Source organism: Lepidochelys kempii, chromosome 4 (assembly GCF_965140285.1).
Source record: "Lepidochelys kempii isolate rLepKem1 chromosome 4, rLepKem1.hap1, whole genome shotgun sequence".
NCBI classification, from domain to species: Eukaryota; Metazoa; Chordata; order Testudines; family Cheloniidae; genus Lepidochelys; species Lepidochelys kempii.
The window spans coordinates 88498214-88524978 of NC_136383.1; the positions used below are offsets into that span (position 1 = coordinate 88498214).

Sequence of the window (26765 nt, forward strand, 5' to 3'; positions counted from 1 at the left end):
ATGGCGGGGGTAGCAGGGAAGCTGCAAGAAGGTGTTGAAGACTTGACTGGATGGAGGAGTCGGTGTGATGGTTTTCAGGATACCCAGGACTATGAGTCAGCTTGTTACCCACTGCCTCTAGTTGTAGGGTTTCTTGCCTATGGTGACTGGAGGTTAGCTCCCTGGCACCACCAGCCGTAAAGCCACTCAGTCACTCTCCTGCAGGCTCTGCCAGCCATGTCTTTGCCTTGCAGGTTAACAAGAGGTCCCTTTGTCTGTTTGAAGCCTTCCCCTGTGGTTTCCAGCGCCTGGTACTGGCTTCTCTCAGAAATCCCAGATTCTCTGCTCCCAAAGGAGCATTGAACCCTTAGTTTATGAGTTTTATGTTAAATCATCATTCTTGTATAACACACTGCACTTATGAGCACTTACAATAAAATCAAAGAGGGTTTACTTAAGAAAGAACAGAAGTCCCATTGGAAACATGAGTCTGATGGAAACAAATGGTTGCAATACAAAACAAAATAATAAAACAAGAACTAGGATGTACATTTATAGTTAGTTAACTTTCCTATCTAATAAAGCAGCAATTCTCAACCAGGGGTCTGGGGCTCCCTGGGAGGCTGTGAGCAGGTTTCAGGGGGTCCACCAAGCAGGGCCGGCATTAGACTCACTGGGGCCCAGAACAGAAAGCTCAAGCCCCAACCCTGCCACCGGGGGTGAAGTCGAAGCCTGAGCAACTTAGCTTTGCGGAGCCCCCTTGGGCATAGAGCCCTGGCCAATATCCCTGTCTTGGAGTTTCTCGGGGTGCAGATCCATGTATCTAGCGCCCATCCTGAGAGCTTACCCCATGTGGCTTCTCAACCCAGTCCCTGGATCCAGTGCTGGCTCCTCAGACTCACCATTTCTAAGAAGTCCACCCAAAGGTGTGAGCTTTCTAGTTTACAGTGTAATTCCTTCAAGAGACATGCGACAAAGTTTGACACACAACACACCCAGACACTTTGCACAGAATGCTAACATCATTGCTTTTTGCTTAAGAAATAAAGCACAAGAGAGAGTACAGCTCACCTAGGAAACAACAAATTTCCTAAACACAATGCCCCTCACTACATTTCTCTTCCCTTGGGAGTTTTTGGGGATCCATCTGTGTCAGAAAGGCAGGGTTCCCCCTGCCTAATAAGGGTCCTACCTGTGGCTCCTTTCAGTTTGAGCAGGTGAAAATGGCCAAAGAATGTGAGGAGATAAGCTCCTAGCCTTTTATAGCCTTTCAGACTTTCTGTCAGGTGACTTCCTGGTCAGTCCCAACAGATGACTTCAGTGCTAAGAGACCTTTCCCCTGCTAAGCCAGTTCCTCTGGCAGGGATCAGCCATTTGTCTAAAGCAATTGTATGTCAATGGTTGGACCCTTAAGTCAACCACCATCTTTATTAACCCTTTGCCAGTCACCTTTGGAATGTCAGTCCAGCATGGAGGCAAAACAGAGATGACAGTTACCCCCGCCCCACCGTCCCCACAGCTTGGTAAAGATACATACCAAGAGTTCATAATCTCACCCAGAATTTATAAATTGTATGGACAGATTATCCGAATCATCACAGTGTCCCTCAAGGCTTTAAAATATAATCCAGAGCTCATATGGAGGTGGACTTCGGGGGAGCATTCATGAATGGCCAGGAGTCAGAGCACTGGTCTCAGGGCCTAAGGCATTTGCACGGTTGAGTCCTGTATCCCAAGAAGAGGGGCTAGACAGGAGGTCTTCACCCGGGAGAGTGCCTCAAAGGCCCAGAGTTAGAAATGGTGACTGAATGGTGCCCAGATGCGTCTGGCTTGGAAGTATGTGGGGTACGACAGACCAATTGACAGTCCATGAGGGGGACTCAGCTAGGTCTGTAACAGTGTGGTTTTTCAACCAATCATGTTAAAAGAGTGCAAGTTTGTGTATATACAGGGTCTAAGGGGGAAAAAAATGACAGGACCCATCAGAAGCTCTATGTACTGTTGGTCAACGAGTGAGTGACAAAACAAATGTGAGGCTTGATCCTGCAGTCTTTTCTCAAGCAAAATTCCCAGTGAACTCAGTGGAAATATGCCAAAATAAGGATTAGTCAAAGTTTGCCTCCTCTGTACCACATAGTGGTTGTCTTCATTATAGATTTTGCTTTCCACTTCTAGCAGCTTCTATAGGTGCAGCATGTAGAGAAATCTGCATGTATATCTGGACATTACTTGAGGTATTAAAAAAAATGTTTTCCATGAGCATGAGGAGATGTCATATTGTAGTGCACTGACCTTTGGCTTTCCATTTGTAGTACTTCAGGACAGCTTTTTCAAATCTCCTTTTCAAATGCTATAGAGAAATAAAGTTTCTTCTTTGAGTGATGTCCCGGTGAGTACTCCACTTCAAGTGATTGTGCGCCCCTGCGCCTCTAGTCAGAGAATTTCAACAGCAGTACTTGGTTGGGCCACACATGCGCTCGCCCCATCTTGCACCTTGTTGGTGCTGACCGCAAGTTATCTTGGGCTGTTGTTACAGCGTAGTTCGGGGGGAGCTGGTAGTGAACTGGCTTTGACTGGCTGGGCTGGTTTGCAGCCACTCGACTGAATAAACAAGAAAAAAGATAAGGAGATTTATGTGTGGGAATAGAAAAACAGTAGTGTTTCCTGCCAGAGCCTGCTTGTGGATGTACCCCCCCCCCCCCCCGCCGCCCCCTTAGAAGGAGATGATGATTAAAAACGGCTATGCGAATTGCTTTAGATGAACAGTCTCACCTGCAGACCCTGGCCTTGTGAGTGCCCAGGAATTCCCCACGCTGAAGCAGCGCCTGCTATAAGCCCTCAAGGACAAGGCTGGAGGGTCTGGGACTGTCCGTAGCAGAAGGGGCATAAGCATTGTTGCTTGCCTGCTTGCTTGGTTGCTGGAAAGCACGTATTTAGTAACACGTGAAGGCTGGGAAGCTTATTATACTTTGGCAATAAAACCAGTTATACTTATGCACCTGATGTGGCTTCGTTGAGTGTATCCGAGCCCACGCCCTTTGGGTCGACATACCTGTAGTGGCGGTTAACTAGCATTGTGCGGCCAACGCCCCCTCAGTTCCTTCTTTAACCTGAGTTGGAGCTTCGGCAGTGCCTCTGCATAACTTACCTTTAGATATAGGATTAGCGCTATAGTACGGTAGATAGAATAATTAGTTAGCATTTGTTCCCTTTTTTCCTTTTTTCTCCCCATTAAAAATACATATATCTTATTTTTAGTTTTACATTTCATTCACCCCTCTTGGGGACAATTTTACCTGAGAATGCCCAGGTCTCCTGGCTTTAAATGTTGCCTCTCCTGCTGAGAGGCAATTTCAGTCTCAGACAGACATTCCCAGTGTGTCAACTGCTTGGGGGGTAATGCACGTACATCAGAAGTGTTCCCATTGCCACAATCTTAAGGCCCATGCCAGGAAAGTGAGGGACCTTAAACTTAAATGAATTCTTATGGAGAAATCTCTCTGCCTAGCCTCTGATCCGGGACCACAAACTTCTCCTGGTCATCAGTTGCCTATTTCAGTTTCTGACAGACCTCCTCCACTGACTCTGCCTGGGAGGGACCTGTCTCCCAGAAAAAGGGCAAAGAAGAGAGCTTCCACTTCTCCTACAAAGGGAGCCTCGGAAAAGAAGCGTTCTTCAACTTTCTCCACATCCTCAGTATTGACCGCACTGCAGCTAAGTACCTACAGGTCAGCAAGATCTTCTGGTACAGCAGATAACCCCTAAAGCCAAAGACCCTAAGTGGGCAGGCTCTCAGAAGGACAGCGGAGACAAGACTGCCCTTCTACTACAGCACTGACTGCAGCAGCTAAACACTCAGTACCGAGCACCTTTGGCACCACCTCAGCTTATGGCACCATCTTCTGGCTCTCTGGCACATAGCGCAGAGACAGCGGTGCCCGTCTATTTTACCTCCTTTGGTACAGACATCCATGGCACTGATCTTCCCAGTACCGCAACAACTTACGGTTCCACAACAGTTACTGCCAACGCCATCTTCAGTACTGAGATCTCTTGGAATGTAGCAGTTTCTTTGACGTAAGGATCTAGTAGTTGCTCCGGCACCAGTATCACCTCTTCTCAGTACCAATATAGCGTCGGTACATTCAGCACTGTTACACACACCAACAAACAGATTTGCCCCTCCTTTTTCTAGGGAGGAAGGCGACGATGAGGAAGGAGATGTTTATTCGACGTTGGTGAGGACTCATCTGGAGTACTATGTCCAGTTTTTGGGCACCACACTACAAGAAGGATGTGGATAAATTGGAGAGAGTCTGGCGAAGGGCAACAAAAACGATTAGGGGTCTGGAACACATGACTTATGAGGAGAGGCTGAGGGAACTGGGATTGTTTAGTCTGCAGAAGAGAAGAATGAGGGGGGATTTGATAGCTGCTTTCAACTACCTGAGAGGTGGTTCCAGAGAGGATGGTTCTAGACTATTCTCAGTGGTAGAAGAGGACAGGACAAGGAGTAATGGTCTCAAGTTGCAGGGGGGAGGTTTAGGTTGGATATTAGGAAAAACTTTTTCACTAGGAGGGTGGTGAAACACTTGAATGCGTTACCTAGGGAGGTGGTAGAATCTCCTTCCTTAGAAGTTTTTAAGATCAGGCTTGACAAAGCCCTGGCTGGGATGATTTAATTGGGGATTGGTCCTGCTCTGAGCAGGGGGTTGGACTAGATGACCTCCTGAGGTCCCTTCCAACCCTGATATTCTATGATTCTATGATTCTATTCTTCACACCGCTCTTCACTCATCCAGGGAATCATCAGACCAGATCTAAAGGAACAGCCAGGGCACTGTTCCAGAGCTGGCACTCAGAGATAGTATGGGCATCCATGGATGCCACCACCAATGCCATTCCCACCACAGTGGCCATATTGGGACTTGTGGGCAGTATATAGGCAACATTATTTCAAGCGTCCCAGTATCTCCAGGGAAAGACAGAAAAGCTCCCCATTGGAGTCAGAGACAGGACTCTGTGAACCCCCTGAGGGACTTTTGAGGAAACAGAGGAGGCTTTAGACCAGGAGGCCACTCCTCCAACTAACACTTCCTCCTCTTCAGACAGTTTGTTTACATTTGCACGGTCGCCCGCAGCTCCCCGTGGCCACGGTTTGCTGTTCCCGGCCAATGGGAGCTGCAGGAAGTAGCGGCCAGCACGTCCCTGCAGCCCACGCCGCTTTCCACAGCTCCCATTGGCCGGGAACAGCAAACCGTGACACTAAGAGCTGTGGGCAGCCTTGCAAATATAAAGAAACTGTCTGGTGGCCTGCCAGAGGATTACTCTGATGGGCCACGTGCAGATTGCCCACCACTACTTTAAATCAAGATTTGAGGACTTCAGTAACTCAGTCACAATTTATATGGGCCTATTGCAGGAGTGGGTGGATGGGATTCTCGGGCCTGCGATGTGCAGGTCAGACTAGATGATCATGATGGTCCCTTCTGTCCTTAAAATCTCTGAGTCTAAGATCATATTGATAGGGTCAGCATTATCCTATATGAAGAAATCTCCATGGGTTTGGTGGGGAGTGAAGGTACAGAGAACAATTCTCCTCAGGCCCCACACTGAACCCATCTGTGACCATCCGGATGTGAATAGATTATACATGTGTAAATGTGACATTTTGATTTTGTAGGGTTTTTTTAAATATAATTTTGAAGGATAATATACATTTTTAATTTTAAGCACTCTTTTCTATTTTTAGCAATTTAAATTTTCACAGTTGTGGGACATTATGGGTCGTGGTCAGACAATAAATATTTATTGACTGTAGACATTGAGATTCAAAAAGTTAAAGCTTGATAACCATTAAAATACCAATTATCAACATCATGTCAGAATATACAAAGTAAATATCCTTAAGGCAAACTCTAATAAGTTCTCAAGCAGCACTTTTTTTACTTTGTTTATCTGTACATTTCTGTTATTGATGGAAACATTTTTGTATTGATTTGTGTGTGTGCAGTAAAATCTATGTTTACTGATAAAAATCTAATTTTTCCAAGTTTACATATGTGCCTCTGTGGAGTTGGAAGGAGAGAAGGGGATGATGCCACTCAAGCTTAGCCGTTGCCCACTTACAAATTTTGGCTCATTCTTCTAGGCTTGTTGTTTTCCTGCCCTCTACAGGTAAAGCTGCATTATTTGGCTCCTTATCAGTTGCTGAAATCTGAGCAGCTTTTTATTATGTCTATGTAGGTTATAACTTAAATAAGCCAAAACATTTTGTTCTGTTCTGAAATATTAGTGTAATTTTCCTACAATACAAAAAATTTTGTGGAGAAAATGTGATTATAGAATAGAAATGAAACACTAAAGATATTTTCATTGCTTCATTGTTGGTCAGTATTTAAAGGTAGAAAGTGGACTTAAATTTGTTTAGAATATATAGCAACAACAGTCAAAATTGTCATTTAATTTCCCATTTACTTCAATTTTAGTTGTGAGCTTTTAGTCCCCACTTGAGAAATCATGAATCGGACTAATTTTTATGCACAACAGAAAGATTAAATGTCATTTATTCTTAAATTCACACTTACAGTTCAGCAGCATATGAAAAGCTAATAGAAGTTGCTAGCCTAGCTGGAAGACTTCGTGACAAAATGACTAAATTCGAAGAAGGGAAGAAAAATACAAAAATTGATCTTTCAAGTGGTACAGCTAATCATTTGAGTGAAATTGTAGTTTTTAGTTCGAAATCTGAATACAAGGACTTTGTAATGGGAACCAGTGCAGGGGTTTTTTAGGGATGGATTCTTTCCCTCATCTTAGCGGCTGGGCACTGGGTACTTGCAAAAGCTAGATTATAGTAGTGACTGCAGCCCCCTGAGATGTCACATTTCATAGATTCCAAGGCCATAAGGGACCATTGTGATCATCTAGTTTGACCTCCTCTATAACAGCAGGCCATAGAACTTCCCCAAAATAATTCTTATTGCATATCTTTTAGAAAAACATCAAATCTTAATTTAAAAATTGTCATTGTTCCAATGATTATGTACTTTCACCATTAAAATGTACACCTTATTTCCGGTCTGGATTTGTTTAGCTTCAACTTCTACCCATTGGATCATATTATACCTTTCTCTGCTAGACTGAAGAGCCCATTATTAAATGTTTGTTCCCTATGTAGATACTTACAGACTGAAATCAAGTTATCACAACCTACTGTTCATTAAACTAAACAGATTGAGCACTTTGAATTGCTCACTATAAGGCATGTTTTCTTATCCTGCAATCATTCTCATGGCTCTTCTATGGACTCTCTCCAATTTATCAATCAAGATTCTATGAGAATTGCATGGACCACTACTACACACCTGCCACTCCTATATCTTCAACACTCCTCTTCTGTGTTCATGTAGAGATGACATGAAATGGTACTCAAGGTTCTGTGAAGTCTCCCTGTACAGCCTCTCCACTTTCTTCTTCTTGCCTGGTGGTACTGTTGCATTTTCTGTCTTTTGGGGCTTTCTTAGGTATATATTCCCCTAAGCGCTAAAGGAATGATTTCACCCTTAGCAAACTTTGAGATATATGTATTTTTAGCAGGTTTCAGACTAGCAGCCGTGTTAGTCTGTATCTGCAAAAAGAAAAGGAGGACTTGTAGCACCTTAAAGACTAACAAATTTATTTGAGCATAAGCTTTAGTGAGCTACTGCTCACTTCATCGGATGCATTCAGTGGAAAATACAATGGGGAGATTTATATACATAGAGAACATGCCCCCCCTCTCTCCTGCTCGTAATAGCTCACCTTACCTGATCACTCTCTTTATAGTATGTATGGTAACACCCATTGTTTCATGTTCTCTGTGTATATAAATCTCCCCACTGTATTTTCCAGTGAATGCATCCGATGAAGTGAGCTGTAGCTCACGAAAGCTTATGCTCAAATAAATTTGTTAGTCTCTAAGGTGTCACAAGTCCTCCATATATTTTAGCATTTGGGTGGTGGTATTTTAGACTGTGACACGTTTGTGGAATGTTTTATGAGCATTTACCCAACAAGCAAAAAAAGTAAATAGCATTCATTATGTGAAAGCTCTTGTGTAGTGTTCTTGTTCATAGGTATCATATTCCTTCCCAGGGATTGCATGTTGGTTCAGGTGTTTATAAAGCACTTTTTTTGTATAATCTTTTGTCTTATATGTTAAAACAGTGCTATTTATTTCCACCATAAAACTTTGTGGCATTTACAAATAAGGTAGTATATCAGAGTCAACTGTACATGTTTTGATTAACTACCTAATTTAGAAATCTGTTATGACAATAAGTGAATATTTTCTTGTTGTCCATATCTGAAGATATACATCAGTTGTCCTACTCTGATGTTCCATCATTCCAAAATAAATCGTTATAATAAACAGATGCTTCTGATAGCATAAATAATGTCAATGACATAAAAACATAATTTTGTCAAATTGCAAGCAGCTTCTTTCTGTTGAGCGTCCCGTTGATGTTGCCATATATTTTAGAATTCCACATTCATGTGTTCTATATTATAAAAAGGAACCATTTGTCATAGTATTTATGGTGGCTTCTTAATGTTAATACTGATTTAAGAGAAAGTTTATTTTTGTTTTCAATTTTTTATGCTTGATTTTACATTTCATATTCATAAATTAAATATTTCCTCCTTAGCAATCAATACAGAAGTTGTGATATCAAGTTCTCTCCTGAACAGAATAGTCCATGAATGTACTGCTGTCTTTTCTTTGCCCAGACTTGGTTATAATTTTGACCTATTTTATTGTAATGTCATGCCCTTTATTATATGTCAAAGTGCAAAAGGGAACGTTCTTGTTTAAACAAAAATATGGGAGTAGATTAATCTGTTGATTTTTGTTTTGTTCCATAATTTCAAAATAGGATCCAAATGAAGATACGGAATGGAATGACATATTAAGAGATTTTGGAATTCTACCTCCAAAAGATGAGCCAAAAGATGAAACTGAAGAAATGGTTTTACGTTTACAGAAAGAAGCAGAGGGCAAGTAAAGTTTAAAATGTATGCTCTTAATATAGCAAAATGAAGATCTGAGGATTCTTCAGAAACATTTATCATGACACAAAAATTCTAACATAATTCCACTCTGAAAAATAGAATACTTTGGTTATTTTATTTGGTAGTGTTTTTTATTTTTAATTTTCATTTATTTGTATTTGAGATGGTTATTTTATTCAGTGCAATATGCTTGTAAAATAACAGAATAATAGCACAATAAAATATATAGATGTGCTAATAACAAATATTACAGTACATGGTATGTAAAATAACAAATCAATAATTCACCTTTGGAAAGAAAAACCACAGGGTGGTTAACATAAGCAATATTGACGTTCAGACAAACTACTGATCAGTTATCCACCCACACAGGCTGGTAAGAACAAAGGGGATCGAATCAGAAAATCAGTCTTCAGGAGGAAAATATGTCTCAGAAAATTATCTTCTTGTCACTGATTTCCAGTACTGCAAACTCCCCATGTGTTTTGTGTATCTAGCACTGCAAAACAAATTTTTACACAGTGTATGTGACCCAAAATAATAAGGGCAAAATTTTCAAGAGACCTCTGAATTTGTGTCCACTGCTTGGCACATCAAATATTTTCATTCCCTATTACCTCAGGGGCCTAGTTTGCATGCCCACATCTATCGTGCATATGCTTACACGTGTGTTTAACTCTGTGCCAGGAGGTTCAATAAGACTACTCATTGTGCAGAGTTAAACACATTTTAGTGTTTGCAGGATTGGGGCCTAGGTAGTTATGCTTATCTAGTCAATATGTGAACCCAAAGCAAAGATTTACAGTGCCTCAAAACATCCATGTGCACAACTGCTAGTGCCAGTGTAGAGACTGCAGGCTCAATTCTGCCCTCTTCCTCAGCTCTGTTTGATGTAGGTTTTGGGAGGTTGTCAGGAAGCTATTTACAGTTCCCTGATTCTGTGCCAGCCATCCTAGCATGAGTTAGAGCAGTCTAGGGAATCTTATCTCAGTGGAGGATTCGTGGAGAGAAGCAGAATTATGTCATGCCCCTGCCTCGTTCCCACTCTGCCTCCTCCGACTCCCAGCATGCCCTTTATATTGGTGGTGGGGATGCAGCTAGTGTAGGAGCTAGCTCAAGTTGCTTTAAGACACTGGGAGTTTCCCCTGTTGTAGGGGGAATTCTCTGTTGGCCGCTTCTGGCCAAAATCCAAAGACTTTGCGTTATCTGAAAGATGCAAAATGGCTGGAACAAAATGGGAAATCTGAGGCTCCTATGAAAATTTAACCCAATACAGACATGTGTCATGCTGTCTGAGAGCAACATAATATGAAAATGACAAAGCATATAAAGTAACTTATAGTTACTCAAACTTCAGTTATTTTTCTCTTTCTTGCACAAGGTTGCTCCAGTGTTGGCCAAATTCATAGGTGAGACATAAGATGTTTTTCACACTGATATTGCTCTCCTGCCTGAATGTAAAGATTCTGCACATAACAATATTGAAATATGCATAGTTTTTAGTGGACAAAAGCTGACTATTTGGCTTGTTCTTTTTAGTGAAACCATATGAAAGAATGACTCTTAAAGAACTAAATGAAGCTGAAGATGACTTTGATGAGGATGATATGAAAGCTCTTGAAATGTATAGGTACAGTAAGATGTTTCTTGCCATATTCACAATACATATTGTTATTTAGGATGTTTCACACATATGGGATAAAGAAAAATCCCATCCACAAACTGAAAGGAAGAAAATCTACCTACATAGTTATATATTTGAAAATTAAATATTCAGCTAAAAATTAATACTATTAGTTAGAAAAATATTATTTTGCCTTCTGGATAGTATTGTATAACGAGTACTCAGCTCCGTTACAGGGAGGTGCTTACAGAGAGAGAAGCTCTCTCAAGACCATGAGAAAAAATCTCCCAGAGACCACCAGCCAGAAGGGGGAGGACTGTGTAACCCCTGAGCCCAAAGTAAGAGACACAATTCACATTTATTTTGGGTTTGACAAAGTAGAACCAAGCAGGGGAATTTTGTCTTACATTCATCTGAACTGTGTCGAATTCTTAAAGGGGCCTGAGAGAAGAGAAATTGAGGCAGGGATTACCTGCAACATGACATTAGTTCAGTAGGAGGCATGCCTTGCAACAGATGTATACAAAATAAATGTACCAGTGTGATAAAGTTATCCACTTGAATTAAAAAACAGAACTGGATTTGAACCATGCCCATTATAGTATACTCCTGTATTGTTAGACTGCTAAAATAGTAGCAATTTAGAAATACTAGACTGGTGTTGATTCCAACTTTCTACTGCTATTTTATGAGAGAAAGAAAGAATTTTAAAAGAATGTTCTCATGAAATCACAGAGTTGTGCACCTAAATCCTCACACATCATGGTAAGAATATATTAAACATATTTTGTTTAATACTTTTTAAAAGAAAGTCAGCTGCTGACGTAAGACAATGACATGGTTTATTTCAATAAATTTTAATAAATATTGGACCTTGGCTGTGAATTTTTCTCACTTTCTACATTGTCATTATTTTTATAAATGAAGACTGCCACCTGGTGCTTTTGCATTCAAATTTTCATTACAAAATTGTGCACCAGTAAGGTATTAAACTCTGGGTTACTTTACACAATACATAATTTTGTTTTCAAATTCATAAAAACATTTGTGGCCTTTTTTGAATTTGTGGTGTTTGCCTTTTCTTCACTGCAGTAGCAATACAGACATGTAATCTGTTGCAAAAACTTTCTTTTCCTTAATATTTTATATCCTTAATGTTCCTTAGAGTGATGTAAGTACATATAATTTCTTTCCTATCTTCAAGTGTTGTCTCAGTAAATAAATGCCAGCACTGAAGCCTTCTAGCACAAAATTATTCCATTAAAACTTAAAGACATTCAGATATAGATTATTAAAAAAATTGGCACCACATTTCAAAAACAGTTGCCACTTTTCCAAAATGTACAGCAGTATCTATCTAAAAGCAGGATGAAGTACTAAAAGTTGAAAATCATGGTTGTAATATTTCAAACATAAATGATGATGGGTTTATTCAAAGGAACTAAGAGATACAAAATTGATATTACAGTAAATTAAATATTTAAAAAAATGTACCAAATAATTTTTATTTCTGAAATAGGCAACAACGGTTGCAAGAATGGAAAATTCTTCAGAAAAGACAAAAATATGGGGAGCTGAGAGAAATTTCTGGTGAGCAATATGTGAAAGAAGTCACAAATGCTCAGAAGGATGTGTGGGTTGTAATTCATCTATATAGATCAAGGTAATGCTATGATTATATTTTTTCAAAAGTATTTAAGATTCTAAAATACTTAGCAAAAAAAGATTCAAGATGATGAGATGATAAGAAAGACAATATATGCAAAATAGTTTACCATATCCTCACTACGGGGAAAAGAAATCTTAGAAAATAGGATTTCTCCTGTGTTGGTCCTCCTTGCTCCATCAGTGCAATACATAGGATTTCTTCACCTTTGACTCACATAGAGGTAATGCAAAAGATCTTTCTTGCTAGCTACTGTTGGCACTTGGCAGACATGAATTGTGCTGGAGGGCAAACATTCCTCTGCAGCCCTCCTTCAGGGTTCCACTCTAAGGATTTTGCTGCCTTTTTTTTTTCTTTCATTCTCTCACTCCAGCAGATCAGCAGTGTGGTAGGGTGAGGTTCTTTCCTGAAGGACTAAGGTACGTCGACTCCAGCTACGTTATTCACGTAGCTGGGGTTGCGTAGCATAGGTCACATTACCGCAGTAGTGTAAACATAGCCTCACTCCCCTCTCCCGAGTAAGAGAAGATCATGCTCTGACCGGGATGACACTAAGAAGAGAGTGGTCCCTCCCACAGCTCCTGAGATGCAAACTGCAGGAATGCCGTCCCCAGCTAGAACCGTGGTACTAACTGCTTCTGACAGGAGCCACAAGGCTGCTCCTAGACTGACTACCTCAGCCCCTGATAGTAAGTCTAAGGACCATGCCGAGGTGAAACAGCAGCTATTGGTGCCATCGTCTGTTGTGGGTGACCAAAGTGAGCCCTTTACCCCCTTCGTGGCTCCGGGTTCCTTTCTGGTGCCTAGGATGCCATTGACACCGGCACCTGCAAAACAGCTGGCTCCAGTGAAGCCCTTGGCCCCAACACTACGCACTGCCCTGAAGCTCTCGGCTGGGAGAAAGACTCCAGCACGGTTGCAAACTCCTACTAAAGCTGACTCCGAAAAGCTCTCTGGCACCATCTGTTGACTCTTTTCCATATCACACCAGGGCACCATGCTCAACATAGGCACTGAGGAGAGATCACCCACAGGAATTCACACAGCTGTCAGACTTCACTATATCTGACACTCTGGATTCTCCACTCCTCAGACAGGAGATGTCTCAAGTCTCACACACTTCTCAATCAATACACTCTTCACGTTCTTCAACAGAGACAGCACCTTCTTTCCTTAGTGATGTTGAGGAGGATGAGGGTGATTATCAAGACTCTCTTGCCCCATCAACATCAGGGCAATTGACACCAACTTACCAGCCTTACCCTGCCACAATTCAGGGCACCCAGCCTTTTCTGGGGCCCCCATGGATGCAACCATATATTCCCTTTCCCTCTAACTGGCCACATTGGGGCCCCTGGGCCATGTATAGGGCACAATTTGGTAATCCCCCACCGTTACAAACACGCCAGCCTCCATCAATCCCCTCCTCAACAATCTCTCGACCTCCAGAACCACAGCCTCCACAAATATCACCACTGGAAGAGGAACTGGAAGGAGAGCAGGATGTTTTCTTCATCCTCACTTGATGAAGCCATCATGCCAGCACCTCCCACAGTGGCTGATGATTTTTGTCACTTTCAGGAGTTGTTTCGTAGAATGTCTGACACCCTAAACATCCCATTTGAGGAGGTCAAGGAATAACAACATGAACTGATTGACACTCTCCATACCTCCTCAACAACAAAAATTGCCCTACCTATTAATGGTGCACTACTTGAAACTGCAAACCTTGTTTGGCAGACTCCAGCCTCTATCCCCTCTAGATGCAGATGGGCTGCCATAAATATAAAGGGAAGGCTAACCACCTTTAAATCCCTCCTGGCCAGAGGGAAAACCCTTTCACCTGTAAAGGGTTAAGAAGCAAAGATAATCTCGCTGGCACCTGAACAAGATGACCAATGAGGAGACAAGATACTTTCAAAGCTGGAGGGGGGGAAACAAAGGGTCATCTCTGTCTGTGTGATGCTTTTGCTGGGACCAGAGCAGGAATGCAGGTCAGAACTCCTGCAAAGAGTTAGTAAGCAATCTAGTTAGATATGTGTTAGATTCTGTTTTGTTTAAATGGCTGATAAAATAAGTTGTGCTGAATGGGATGTATATTCCTGTTTTTGTGTCTTTTTGTAACTTAAGGTTTTGCCTAGAGGGATTCTCTGTGTTTTGAATCTGACTACTCTGTAAGGTATTTCCCTTCCTGATTTTACAGAGGTTTTTCTTTTACTTTTTCTTTAATTAAAATTCTCTTTTAAGAACCTGATTGCTTTTTCATTGTTCTTAAGATCCAAGGGTTTGGGTCTGTGTTCACCTATGCAAATTGGTGAGGATTTTTATCAAGCCTTCCCCAGGAAAGGGGGTGTAGTGCTTGGGGGGATATTTTGCGGGGGAGACATTTCCAAGTGGGCATTTCCCCTGTTATTTTTGTTAGACACTTTGGTGGTGGCAGGATAAGTTCCAGGGACAAATGGTAAAACAGTTTGTACCTGGGGGAAGTTTTAACCTAAGCTGGTAAAAATAAGCTTAGGGGGTCTTTCATGCAGGTCCCCACATCTGTACCCTAAAGTTCAGAGTGGGGAAGGAACCTTGACACGGGCAGATACGAAATATTATGTACCTGCAAAAAATGCTAAGTTTTTATTTTTACATCCTGCCCTGAATTCCCTTGTGGTGAATGTGGTGCAAGAGAAGGGCCATCAATGCCAATCCTGATCCAGTCATCCTGACCGAGACTGGAAATGTGTAGATCTCCTGGGCAGAAAATCCTATAAATCTGCTACCCTCCAATTTCGAATTTCCAACTATGAGGCCTCTTATGGCCAAATATGATTATAAAAATTATTCTAAGCTGGAGGAACTTTTGCCAGAATCTGCCAGAGGAAAAAAGGGAACAATTCCTGCCCCTCATTTTGGAAGGTGACTTAATAGCCCACCCGGCCCTGCAGGCCTCCCTGGACTCAGCTGACACAGCTGCCTGATCCATTGCTACTGCGGTAGTAACGGGACGTGCATCATCATTGCACCTTTCAGGATTCCCTAAGGAGGTGCAAAATATGGTTGAGGATCTCCCTTGTGAGGGACAAAATCTCTTTTCTGAGCACACAGACAACTCCTTACAATCACTGAAATACTCCCAAGCCACTCTACAATTTCTTGGTATATATGCACCACAGCCAAAATGAAGATCAGGGAAATATCAGCTCCCTCCATGATTTTACCTCAGCCATACTACCCACAGCGGCAGTTTGACAACCAACGCCGTCGTCACCGACCTCCCAACAGGCACAGACAATCGCCTGCACTAGGGACACTGTTGAAAACACCCTCTAATAAGCAGCAAATTTGAAGATGTGGTCAAGGTCCAGAGAACCTCCTGCCTGCTCTAGTTGCCCCTACCATCTGTAACGCCATCTACACACTGACAGTTTGGCAACCACCTAGCTCCATTTTTACCATCTTGGATGCTCATTACCTTGGACAGGTGGGTCCGGGAAATAGTAATGGAAGGTTACTCCATCCCCTTCCTAGCTATACCATCCACCCAACCCCCGTCCCTGTCCCTCTTCAGGGACCTCGCTCACAAGCCCATCCTGTGGCGGGAGGTGAGACATCTTCTTCAACTGGGAGCCATAGAGTCAGTCCCTCCACAATACAGAGGATGCGGTTTCTACTCTCACTACTTCCTGATACAAAAGAAGTCTGGTGGTTGGCACCCCATACTGGACCTTTGCAATCTCAACAAGTTTGTCAAACTACAATGTTTCAAGATAGTCAACCTATCCACCATCATCCCAGCACTGGAACAGGGGGATTGGTTCTTGGCCCTTGACCTACAAGATGCATACTTTCATATTGCACACCCTGCTCACAGACTTTTCCTATGATTGATTGTCGGCCATGGTCACTACCAGTACAGGGTACTACCCTTTGGACTATCCACAGCTCCCATAAGTTTTTCCAAGGTACTCGCAGTGGTAGTGGCCTTCCTCTGCAAACAAGGCACCACCATTTTCCCAAATCTAGATGACTGCCTTCTCAAAGTGCCACCTGAGACCGAAGCACTCCGAGCAGTCCATGCTACAATGACCCTCTTTACAAAACTGGGCCTCCTTATCAATTTTGAAAAGTCCACACTAACCCCAAGGTAAACACTGGAATTCATTGGTGCTGTACTCGATGCCAAGCAGGCAAGATCGTTTTTACCACCTCACAGGTTCACAGCGACAACACAATCGCCCGAGCATGCCCCCAAATCTCAGCACGTACATGCCTCTAATTTCTGGGACATATGGCTGCAGCTACGTTTGTGGTCAGACACGCAAGACTGCACATGTGGTGTCTTCAGGGCTGGCTCCATACAGTATATCTTCCTCACAAACACAGCATTCAGAAACTCCTGTCCGTGCCAGCCCAGGTCAAGGACTCACTACTGTGGTGGACGTGCCCTGACAGTGTCTGTGCTGGGGTCCCTTTTCTTCAATCTCCATCTACTATCATACTTACCACCGATGTCTCCCTCTTTGACTGGGGAGCGCATCTATGCAAGCACATTATACAGGGCAGATGGACGCCCACCAAGACCACCTTACACATCAGCCTCCTGGAACTGAGGGCGGTCCACAATGCCAACATTTCCTACCACTCCTCAGAAACCAGACTGTTCGAGTAATGACGGACAACCTCGCTTGCATGTATTACATCAACAGGTAAGGAGGTGCCAGGTCCCATTCCCTATGCTCAGAAGCGATCAAGCTATGGAACTGGTGTATCCACAATGACATCTCCATCTCTGCTGCGTATCTCCCTGGACATCAGAACATGACTGTGGATACACTGAGCAGAACCTTCTTGCACGAGCATGAAAAGCAGCTTAACATGAGAGCACTCCGACCCATCTTTTGCCAATGGGGTTATCCCACCATAGACCTTTTTGCCACTCACGAGAACACCTGCTGTCCTCAGTTTTGTTCCAGACCAGGCCTGGGACGCGATTCACTTGGGTATGCATTCCTTATGAACTGGAATGTGCCACTTCTTTACGCCTTCCCTCCTTTTCCCCTTCTGTTCCGAGTCTTACGCAAGATACAGGAAGATTAAGCTCTGGTTATACTAATAGTACCGACATGGCCACGACAAGTCTGGTACACGTACCTGCTTCGCATGACACTCTCTCAGCCTATAAACCTTCCCCGAGCATTGTGGCTCCTCTCTCAGGACAGGGGATGCATTCACCATCCCAATCCTCAGATGTTCCACCTGAAAGCGTGGCTCCTTCGTAACTCCAGGATTCGGAAATAACCAGTTCAGATTCAGTAAAACATATCTTGATAAATAGCAGGTGCGATTCTACCAGACATACCCTATTCCCCACAAGTGGAACTTTCCAACTTTGGTGTGGTGACAGACAGGTCGATGCAGCCTGCGCTCCATTACCTCCCATAATGGACTACCTCCTTCAACTCAAACAGCACGGATTGGCTTTTAGTTCTCCTAGAGTGCACCTGGCTGCAATTACTGCATTCCACTGCCCTGTTGAGGGATATTCAGTATTTGCACAGCCCCTTGTCAAAAATTTTCTTAAGGGTGTTCGAAACCTATACCCTGACCTACGTCCCTCCACCCAATCCTGGGACCCCAGCCTTGTCCTACGCTCTCTGACTAGACGTCCATTAGAGCCAATGGCAACCTGCTTCATCTAGCAGTGAAAACAGCCTTTCTCATCGCGATTACATCAGCATGACGCGTGGGAGAAATATCAGCCCTTATGGCATACCAGCCATATACAGTGTTTTATAGGACAAAGTGACCCTCCGTCCCCACCCAAAATTCCTGCCGAAGGTTATAACGTCCTTCTATCTAAATGAGCCTGTACACCTCCCCTCCTTCATTCCCAACCACACAACAATTACCAAGAAGCAGCTCTCCACACTTTAGATATGAGACGCGCATTGTTGTTCTACTTGGATAGAACCAAACCGTTCAGGAACTCGCCATGCTTGTTCGTATCCATTGCCAAATGCTTTTAAGGCTCCGCCATGTCTAAACAACAGTTCTCTAAATGGATTTCCCAGTGCATACGCCTGTCTTACGAACTTCACAATAAGCAACCACCTGCCTCTATCCGGACACACTCCACACAAGCGCTCTCAACCTCCATTGCATTCCCCAATAATGTTCCCATAATAGATATATGCAGGGTTGCCACATGGGCGTCCTCTGATATGTTTGCCCAACATTATGCCATCTTGTAAGATTCCTTGATGGACACCATTCTCAGACTTAAGGTCCTGTCCTCGGCGATACCAGCCACTCTGAAGCCCCAACTTTCTAGCTAGGGGCACTGCTTTATAGTCACCTACAGTGGAGCACCCATGGGGACATCACTCGAAGCAGAAAGGGATACTCATCTTGTGCAGTAACTTGTGTTACTCATCTTGTGCAGTTCTTCGAGATGTGTGTCCCCACAGGTGCTCCACTACCTGCCCTCCTCCCCTCTGTTTCCAAGCTTAACGTTTGGGCTCTACGTTAGAGAAGAAGCTGAGGGCGGTTGGCCGCACAACGCTATTTATACTACCCATGCACAGCACGGGGGAGAGGATGTGCGCATGTGCGGTCCAATGGGCACTGCTATTGAAGATCTCTGACTCCACACACAAAGGTGCTGCCGAACCTACAGTGGAGCACCCAAGGGGGGACACATCTTGAAGAACCTCAGTTATTGCACAAGGTGAGTAACCCTCTCTTGTGTTACAAAAATCCAGGCATGAAGGCCATGGACCAACATGATGTGGCCATACCACCATACTGAGATTTTCTTTTAAAATTTTACTTTATTTAGAGTTCTTTGGGGGGAAAAAAACTTAAAATATCAAATGTAAAACTATGAAACTGAATATCCAAATAAGAGTAAACGTAAGTGTATTAAAACCTCAAATACAAAAACTGCATTAAGTGGACACAGACCAAGGTTTGTCGGTGGTGGAAAAAAAACAAAACTCAGAACACATGGAACTTATATAGCAGTAATAACCAACAGTATATGTATTTTGACATTCATGTAAATATTTTCAGTTTTTATTTCAACAGCCTTTTTCCATAAGACTCCTTGTAGGAGAAACCAGACAGGAAATCTGTAGTGGAAGTCCCATTATAGAGCAAAGTAGAAGCATACTGACTACATGTAAAAACTCTATTATTGAAAGGTTATTTGTATGGATTCTAAGTATTTTCTTGCATGTTTCAGACTGTTGTGTCAGAAATTTCATCAAACCTATCCATTCTTTTCTAGCATCCCAATGTGCTTACTAGTTAACCAGCATCTCAGCCTGCTAGCCAGAAAGTTTCCAGAAATCAAGTTTATCAAAGCCATTGTGAATAGCTGTATTCAAAACTACCATGACAGATGTTTACCCACAATTTTTGTGTACAGAAATGGTCAGATAAAAGGCAGGTTCATTGGAATTACTGAATGTGGAGGGACAAATCTTAAACTAGAAGGTAATATAACAAATATGTTCAAAATAATTTTATAGTAATCTAATGTAGTTAATAATCATCAATTCTTAAAATCACTTCTTGGGATAGAACAGTCTTTGATAGTGTTTTTGTACCTTAAACAGGAAAAATTAGGAATTAACTGTTAATAAAAGCTTCTGCATTTCTACTGTAGCACAAATATTAGTATGTGTTGATAGCTTGCATTGCTATACATAAGGTAGGTATGGTGGGGATGGCACCTGTGTAACATCTGATCTTTCCTATGGAGGAGGATTTAATCTAAAAAAGGGTATACATTCACTCTTAAGTGTGAGTCCTCAACCCAGTTCCATGGGACCAGGCTATGCAGGGGCCTTTCCCATATACCCACCATTCCACACTTGGCTGCATGACCCCTACTGGGAGAAAACCTCATTGACTATGTGATGATCCCTTGACAAGCATTTTTGTCTTGTCCTAAACTTTCCCAAGTTGTCCCAAGTTGTTTCCTAAACTTGTCCCAAGTTCCAGTTCCATTTATATATATTCTGCAGCTATTGCAACACTATTCTATCTGTCTCTATATTGTAGGTGCTTACTTGGTCCCCATTACCATAATATCTGAGCAAATCACAATCTTTTTAATGTATTTATCCTCACAACACCCATTTGAGGTAAGGAAATACTATCATCTGCATTTTGGAGGGAGGAGACTGAGGCACAGAAAGAATAAATGACTTGCCCAAGTTCACAAAGGAAGTCTGTGGGAGAGAAGGGTTGTGTTATGTGTGCAGTGGATCACTTTTGTGTGGATAAGTCCACGTTCCTAAAAGCAGTGGGAAAAACTGAACCTGTTGTTTTGATTTCTTGTTCCCGTCCTTAAATATAGTTCTTGGTGTTCTAATAGCACCTCTCTTTGAGACCCTGTGTCGAAGTAGGACTGTTCTTAATGTTTTCTCTGAATATTGTGGGGGTGCCTCAGTTTCCCCCATGCGGTTCTTAAGTATCTAGGTGGTGGGATAAGGGTGTATGATTGTTGCAGAGCCCTAGAGGGCAGGTGTGTGCAGGGGTCTGGACACAGAGAATGGCCAACACCCTGTTTCCTGGCAACTGATGGCCTGGGCCTTCCCCTCTGCAAGTTGAGAACTAAAGGGTTGAAGACAAAGAGAGCAGGTGACCTCCTGGCCCGGGAAAGGGACAAAGCCCAGAGGAGGAGCGGCTGGAGAGAGTTTCAGTTGGGGCAGGCTGGGGACGAGGAGTGAAGTGCAGACGTGGTTGTCAGACTCACTGCCCCCCAAAATGGACCTGGCTGAGGGGTCCTGTTCTCTGTACCTACAAGCTCTGTTTTAGACCATGTTCCTGTCATCTAAGAAATCTCTGTTTTACTGGCTAGCTGAGAGTCACGTCTGACTGTGAAGTTGGGGTGCAGGCCCCTCTGGCTTCCCCAGGAGCCCCGCCTGGGCAGACTCGCTGTGGGAAGTGCACGGAGGGACAGAGGATGCTGAGTGCTCCGAGGTCAGACCCAGGAAGGTGGAAGCTGTGTGAGCTTTTGCCCTGCAGACAGTCTGCTCACAGAAAGGAGACTTCACCAGAGTCCTGACTGGCTTTGTAGGGAGCAGTTCCAGAGCATCGCCCGGGGACTCGTGACAGACCCTTACAAGAAACACTGTTTACTTGAACCCAGGCTCATATCTTATGAAGCACAATAGACCTTAGTTATGCAGCAGAGATCCTGGAATTAAGCAGCATGGATTCTCTCTCTCATGCAGTTAAATCAGTGTAGTGTTTTGTTTAACTTTTTTATGTTAAATTGAATTTTATTTATACTGCCCAAACTGTTAAACTACCCATTTGCTGCACATTTTTGAACTGACAAAGATCTCCATTGTAGAACATGTCAGGTGAAACCTGGAGGTTTTGACAGCTGTGAATGGGACAGTTACAGTTCTTAGCCCCCCAGAAGGCATGGAAACTAGTTTTGGTTTTGAAGAAGCAGTTGAGGCTTTTGGAACCCGGGAGGGGATGCATCTCTAACTTCCCACTTTTCAGCAGAGGAAGAAATTACATTAAGCTTTTGGGGTGGATGGAGCCTTGAAGTCCTTATTCCTCACCCAGCAACTTCCACACCACAATCTTTAATATCAGCAGCACAAAGGGAAGCAGTTTAAAACACTTCCTCATCATCTTCTGCTCCTACAACTTCTATTCCTGAGGTCATTCTGCACCAAAAAATTAAAAATTTTGCAAAATTCTGCAAATTTTATTTGTCAAATAAATGTGGAGTCTCCAGCATGGTATTGGGAAGCACAGGCCACTGGCTCCACAGAGGTGGGAGATCACTGTGCAGCTCCCCCCTGGGACACAAACTCAGCCATGAGGCTACACCCAACCCTAACACAGCGCAAGGACTGGGCCTACCCCAGAAATACTCCAAGGTTCTGACGCTCCATTTGGGCAGGCAGGCTCAGCAAGGCAGGATCCAAGTGTAGAGGGGCTTAGTGTGGGGGATCCAGGTGTGGCTTGAGAGGGTTCTGTTTGGGGCAAACTGGGTATGGGTGGCTCGGGGTGGGGGGGATCTGGATGCACAGGGGCTTGTTGGGGGGTTCTGGTAATGGTAATGGAACTCTGCAGGGGGGGCCAGGTGAAGGGGATTGGGTTCAGCGCGTGGCGTCTGGTGGGTGTGGGGGGTATAGAGCTCAGCAGGGGAGTCTGGGTGTGGGGGGCTCAGTGGGGGTCCAGATGCTGGGGAAATGGGTTGGGGATCCAGTTGTGGGTGGCTTGTCAGGGTGGTCCAAATGCAGGAGGAGTGGGGCTCATCGTGGGGGTTCTGAGTGAAGGGAGTTGAGACTTGGCACAGGAATCTGGGTATGAGGGGGTCTGGATGCATGGCGGATGGGGGAGCAGCTCAGTGTATAGGGAAACCTTTCCCTGCAGCTGACGAGTGATGGGTGCAGGAAGCAGGGTTGGGGGGAGTTTTCAGAGCTTCCTGCAGCTGGGGGAGAAATCTGGGGGTGGGTTTAACCCAGCCCTGGATGCCCCGCAGGGGAAGAGGAAGTCCTGTCCTCTTTAGCCCCGCTGTGGCTAGTGGCTGAGCCTGGCACAGAGTAGGAGCCACCAGCTGGGTTTTCCCCAGTCCTGCCTCCTGCCCCACAGTGATTTACCTCTCTGCCGGCTGCCTTGGGCACCTGAAACGTTGCTGGGGAGGGTCACATAACCACTCTTGTGGCTTCCCTTTGCTTCCCCATCACAAAGTTATTTTTCTGCAGAGAAGCAAAGAAATCTGTGGGGGACATAAATTCTGCACACATGCAGTGGCGCAGAATTCCCTCAGGAGTAAACTTCATTATCTTCTAGTCAATAGATTTGATATGATGCCTGATACTCCAGTCCCAGGCTTGTTTTCTAAACCTTTCCCTTCCCAGTAGGAAGACTACATCAGTCATTTCTTTTCAAAATGGAGTGGAATTACCATGGATCGCTGGGTTTTAGAGAGAACCAACCTGGATAATGTGATTCACTTCCTCTTTGTATTGAGTACCAACTTCCATTTCTCCATCCAATTTTAAGGTCATGAGCCAAGATATTCTAAAGTGACAAGTGTTTTTTGTGTTCCTCAATTTTTGGGTACACAACTTGGGACATTCTATGTGGGCTGATTTTCCAAAAGTGCTGAAAATTGAGCCTATTTAAAGTGTCATGTTAGGCACCTAAAGTGAGGCATGCAGAATCATTTGTCACTGTAGAAGATCATGTCTCCTGTTCACAGGATGCTTAAAGAAGAGATTCTCTTTGTGGCGAGAAACCACAGTAGTGGTACTTTGTTAGTTTCAAGGCAAGGAGTTCTACTCCCACTATTTTCTTATTCCAAAAAGAAACGGTGGTCTGTGTCCCATCTTGGGTTTGAGAAGACTAAAATATATCAAAAAATTTATGGTCCAGGTAGCAACAGTAGCCTCTATCTCTACCTTATGTGTTCAAAGCTCATTTGGGTTTCTTGTTTTAAAGAATGCACATCCGTATTTCCATCAAGGATGCTTATGAGAAAATAACTTGGTTTATATGCAACAAGCAATCATGTTCACTGCAGCTCTTTAGAAGGACACTGTCAGTTTGAGTCACATATGAACAAGTATGTTAAGGTGGACACTTCAGGTACTCAGGCACACATGAATGGGGCTAAAAAGCTGATTCTTTCTTCACAATAGCCATATTCACTTTGCTGCATGCCTGCTACTGTAACACATAGACTGGAGTAGTGGCTGTCTGCTACTGTTTTCCCTTTATACACGTTTGTAGAGATTTTGCACAGTTCATGAACTCATAGGCCATGCCCCTGTCCCACCACTACTATCCTGCTAACACCCTTCACTTCCAGAAAATGAGCTATTGTAGAGCTTGGCTTTGTGGCTTGTGGAGGCCTCTGAAATCATGCTATGTGCCCCCTATGTATCCAAGCCCCACTGTGCAGCTTAATTGTGGTGGTTCTGCTGTGTTGTGTGTTCTCTGTAGCTCTCAAGATTTTACCCTATACTTGTGCAAAAACTATCGGTGGAAATATTTCAGTTTTTCTAAAAATCTGTATTAACGGTTTATCCACAATTCAAATAAATCTCAATGTGGATAGAGGTATTGAGAAGCTATATTGGACTGCCAGTACTGAAATCTTCTATGCAATTTGTTTGCTGCACTAATAACATTTTTAATACTGGACATTCTGTGGTTCTGTGCCTGACTCTACATTTCAGATTTGCTCTCAGTAGAATTGTTGGTTTGTAAGAAATGACAAAATAGGAAACTGTTTAGTTTCTTGGCCAATCCTTGATGGATCTTCCATTGAATGGAAGGGTTAAATGATGTCCTGGAGTAATCCAGTTTGGACAAGGGCTGTTTTCTAAACAACTGTACTAATATAGACTGTCACCCCAGCAAGGTTCTATTGTAGTTTAACATGGCTTTTAATAGTTGGATGTAGACACACACCAACTCTCTCTATGCTCTAAACAAGGAGTAATTCAATGGAACTATAAATGTAAAGTTGGTAAAGTTGGTGCAAGACAAGAATCAAGCCCACAAATCCTGATACAATAGTAACTGTGTTTGAAAAGGATCTTCTTCAGCTATCCCTCGATGCGAGGATGATATCTGCCAAGGGGGTTCATTGGTGAGTTTTTAAGTGGCTGAGGAGACCAATTCTTTTTTTCCCACAGAAGTGACAGGTGTCATCTTGGAGAGACATAGTTGTTGGCTGAAGTGTTGTGCCCTCTCTTTTCTCCTCTGTCACTTCTCTGTCTCATGAGCACATCAGTTCTCCTCAAAGTGAGCTGTGGCTTGGTGTATGGTGTGGTGCCACTGTGTTCTGTTCTGCGCCAAGTCCTCCCAGTTTGTTGGGTTGATGCCTCCCTTTTTAAGATGTACTTTCGGTATGTCTTTGAAACTCTTCCGCTGTCCTCCGCAAGCCCTTCTTCCCTGACTTAACTGAGAGAAGAGTACTTGCTTCGGGAGGCAAGTGTCAGGCATATGTACACAGTGGCCAGCTCAGGGGAGTTGGTATTTCATGATCTGTGCTTCTATACTGCTGACGTTGGCTGCAGAGAGAAGGCTGATGTTAGTGTGTCAGTCTTCCCAGATGATCCTGAGAATCCTCCTGAGGCAGCGCTGCTGGAACCACTCCAGCCGCTTGAGATGTCATCTGTAGGTTACCCAGGTCTCACACCCATAAAGAAGTGTGGGGATGACAACTGCCTTGTAAACCAAGATCTTGGTACCTGTTTGTAGATCCCTATCATTGAAAACTCGTTTGATGTGCTGGCATAGCGGATCCTGTATTCAATTTCTGTGTCAATGCTGGCTGTTTGGGAGCAGTGGCTGCCAAGGAATGGAAAATAGTCCACGTTTTCCAGGGGTCCTCTGCTGACAGTGATTTGTGGAGTTTGAAGAGTAGTTTGTGCAGGTGAGGGCTGGTAGAGTACCTTTGGTTTTCCCAATGTTGAGAGAAAGACCCTGGCTGTGATAGGCATCTGCAAAAAGATTTAGGGACAAGAATCAAGCCCACAAATCCTGTTATAATAATCACTGTGTTTGAAAAGGATATCTAGGTGGTAGAATGCCTTTTTCACAGTAGAAACAAAAAGACTCAAAAGGCCTATAGGTACCCAACTCCATATAATAGCTACTTGTGACATGGTGTTACCTGCATGTTTCACTTGTCATAATTCATCTAATCTCTTTTTGATTGTCTGATTTGAAAATTCAGTTACCAATCCGGTCCATTGGTACCTGTTAAAAAGCTTTTAACAATTTGCAAATTGTATGTATAAATGCATTTTATTACTGTATCTGATTTTTTTTCAGTTCTTTGTTTTGTCATTATTTGTTGTTACAGAGCTTGAATGGAAGTTAGCACAAGTTGGAGCAATAAAAACTGACTTAGAAGAAAACCCCAAACAAAACATTAAGGATATGATGATGTCTTCAGTTAGAAGTGCTTCTATTCATGACACCAACAGTGCTAGTAGGGACAATGTTGAGACCAAATGTTACTCACACAGGAATTTTTAATGCTAGTACTCTGCATTGATGTTTTTATGTTTGGTCAACATATGTATGTTTATTACTGGTTTCATAAATCTGAAAAAATGCAGAGATTTGTTTTATATTTATACTTGCAGTTTAAACTTCTAGAAAATAATATACTGTCTAAAGGCCAAATTCTACCCTTGAATATATACACATGGCTCATATTGAAGTGGAAGGGCCTTGAATCTCCACTTCATCTAAGTTCCACTCAACTGGAATGGAGAGGTGGGGTCAGAGGGAGCTAACTGTTGCTTTCTGATTCAGGGCTGCCTGGCATCAGTACAAGTTGGGATTCATAGGGGTAATACTAACTAATGTCACTGGTTAACGACTGAGTGTAGTTGAACTCCACTCTGCCAAACCTCTTCCCCATTTCTCCCATCAAGAATCTGGCCCAAA

The 26765-nt window shown here is 43.2% G+C and overlaps 1 protein-coding gene across 1 annotated transcript; it reads left to right on the top strand.

Moving 5' to 3' along the window:
* Positions 1-26348, top strand: PDCL2 (phosducin like 2). Its single transcript, XM_073343197.1, has 7 exons — positions 1-152; positions 6569-6743; positions 8898-9018; positions 10573-10663; positions 12177-12320; positions 19603-19811; positions 26173-26348. The coding sequence occupies exons 1-7, from the start codon at positions 1-3 to the stop codon at positions 26346-26348; spliced, it is 1068 nt and encodes a 355-aa protein (XP_073199298.1).
* The last annotated feature ends 417 nt before the right edge of the window (positions 26349-26765 follow it).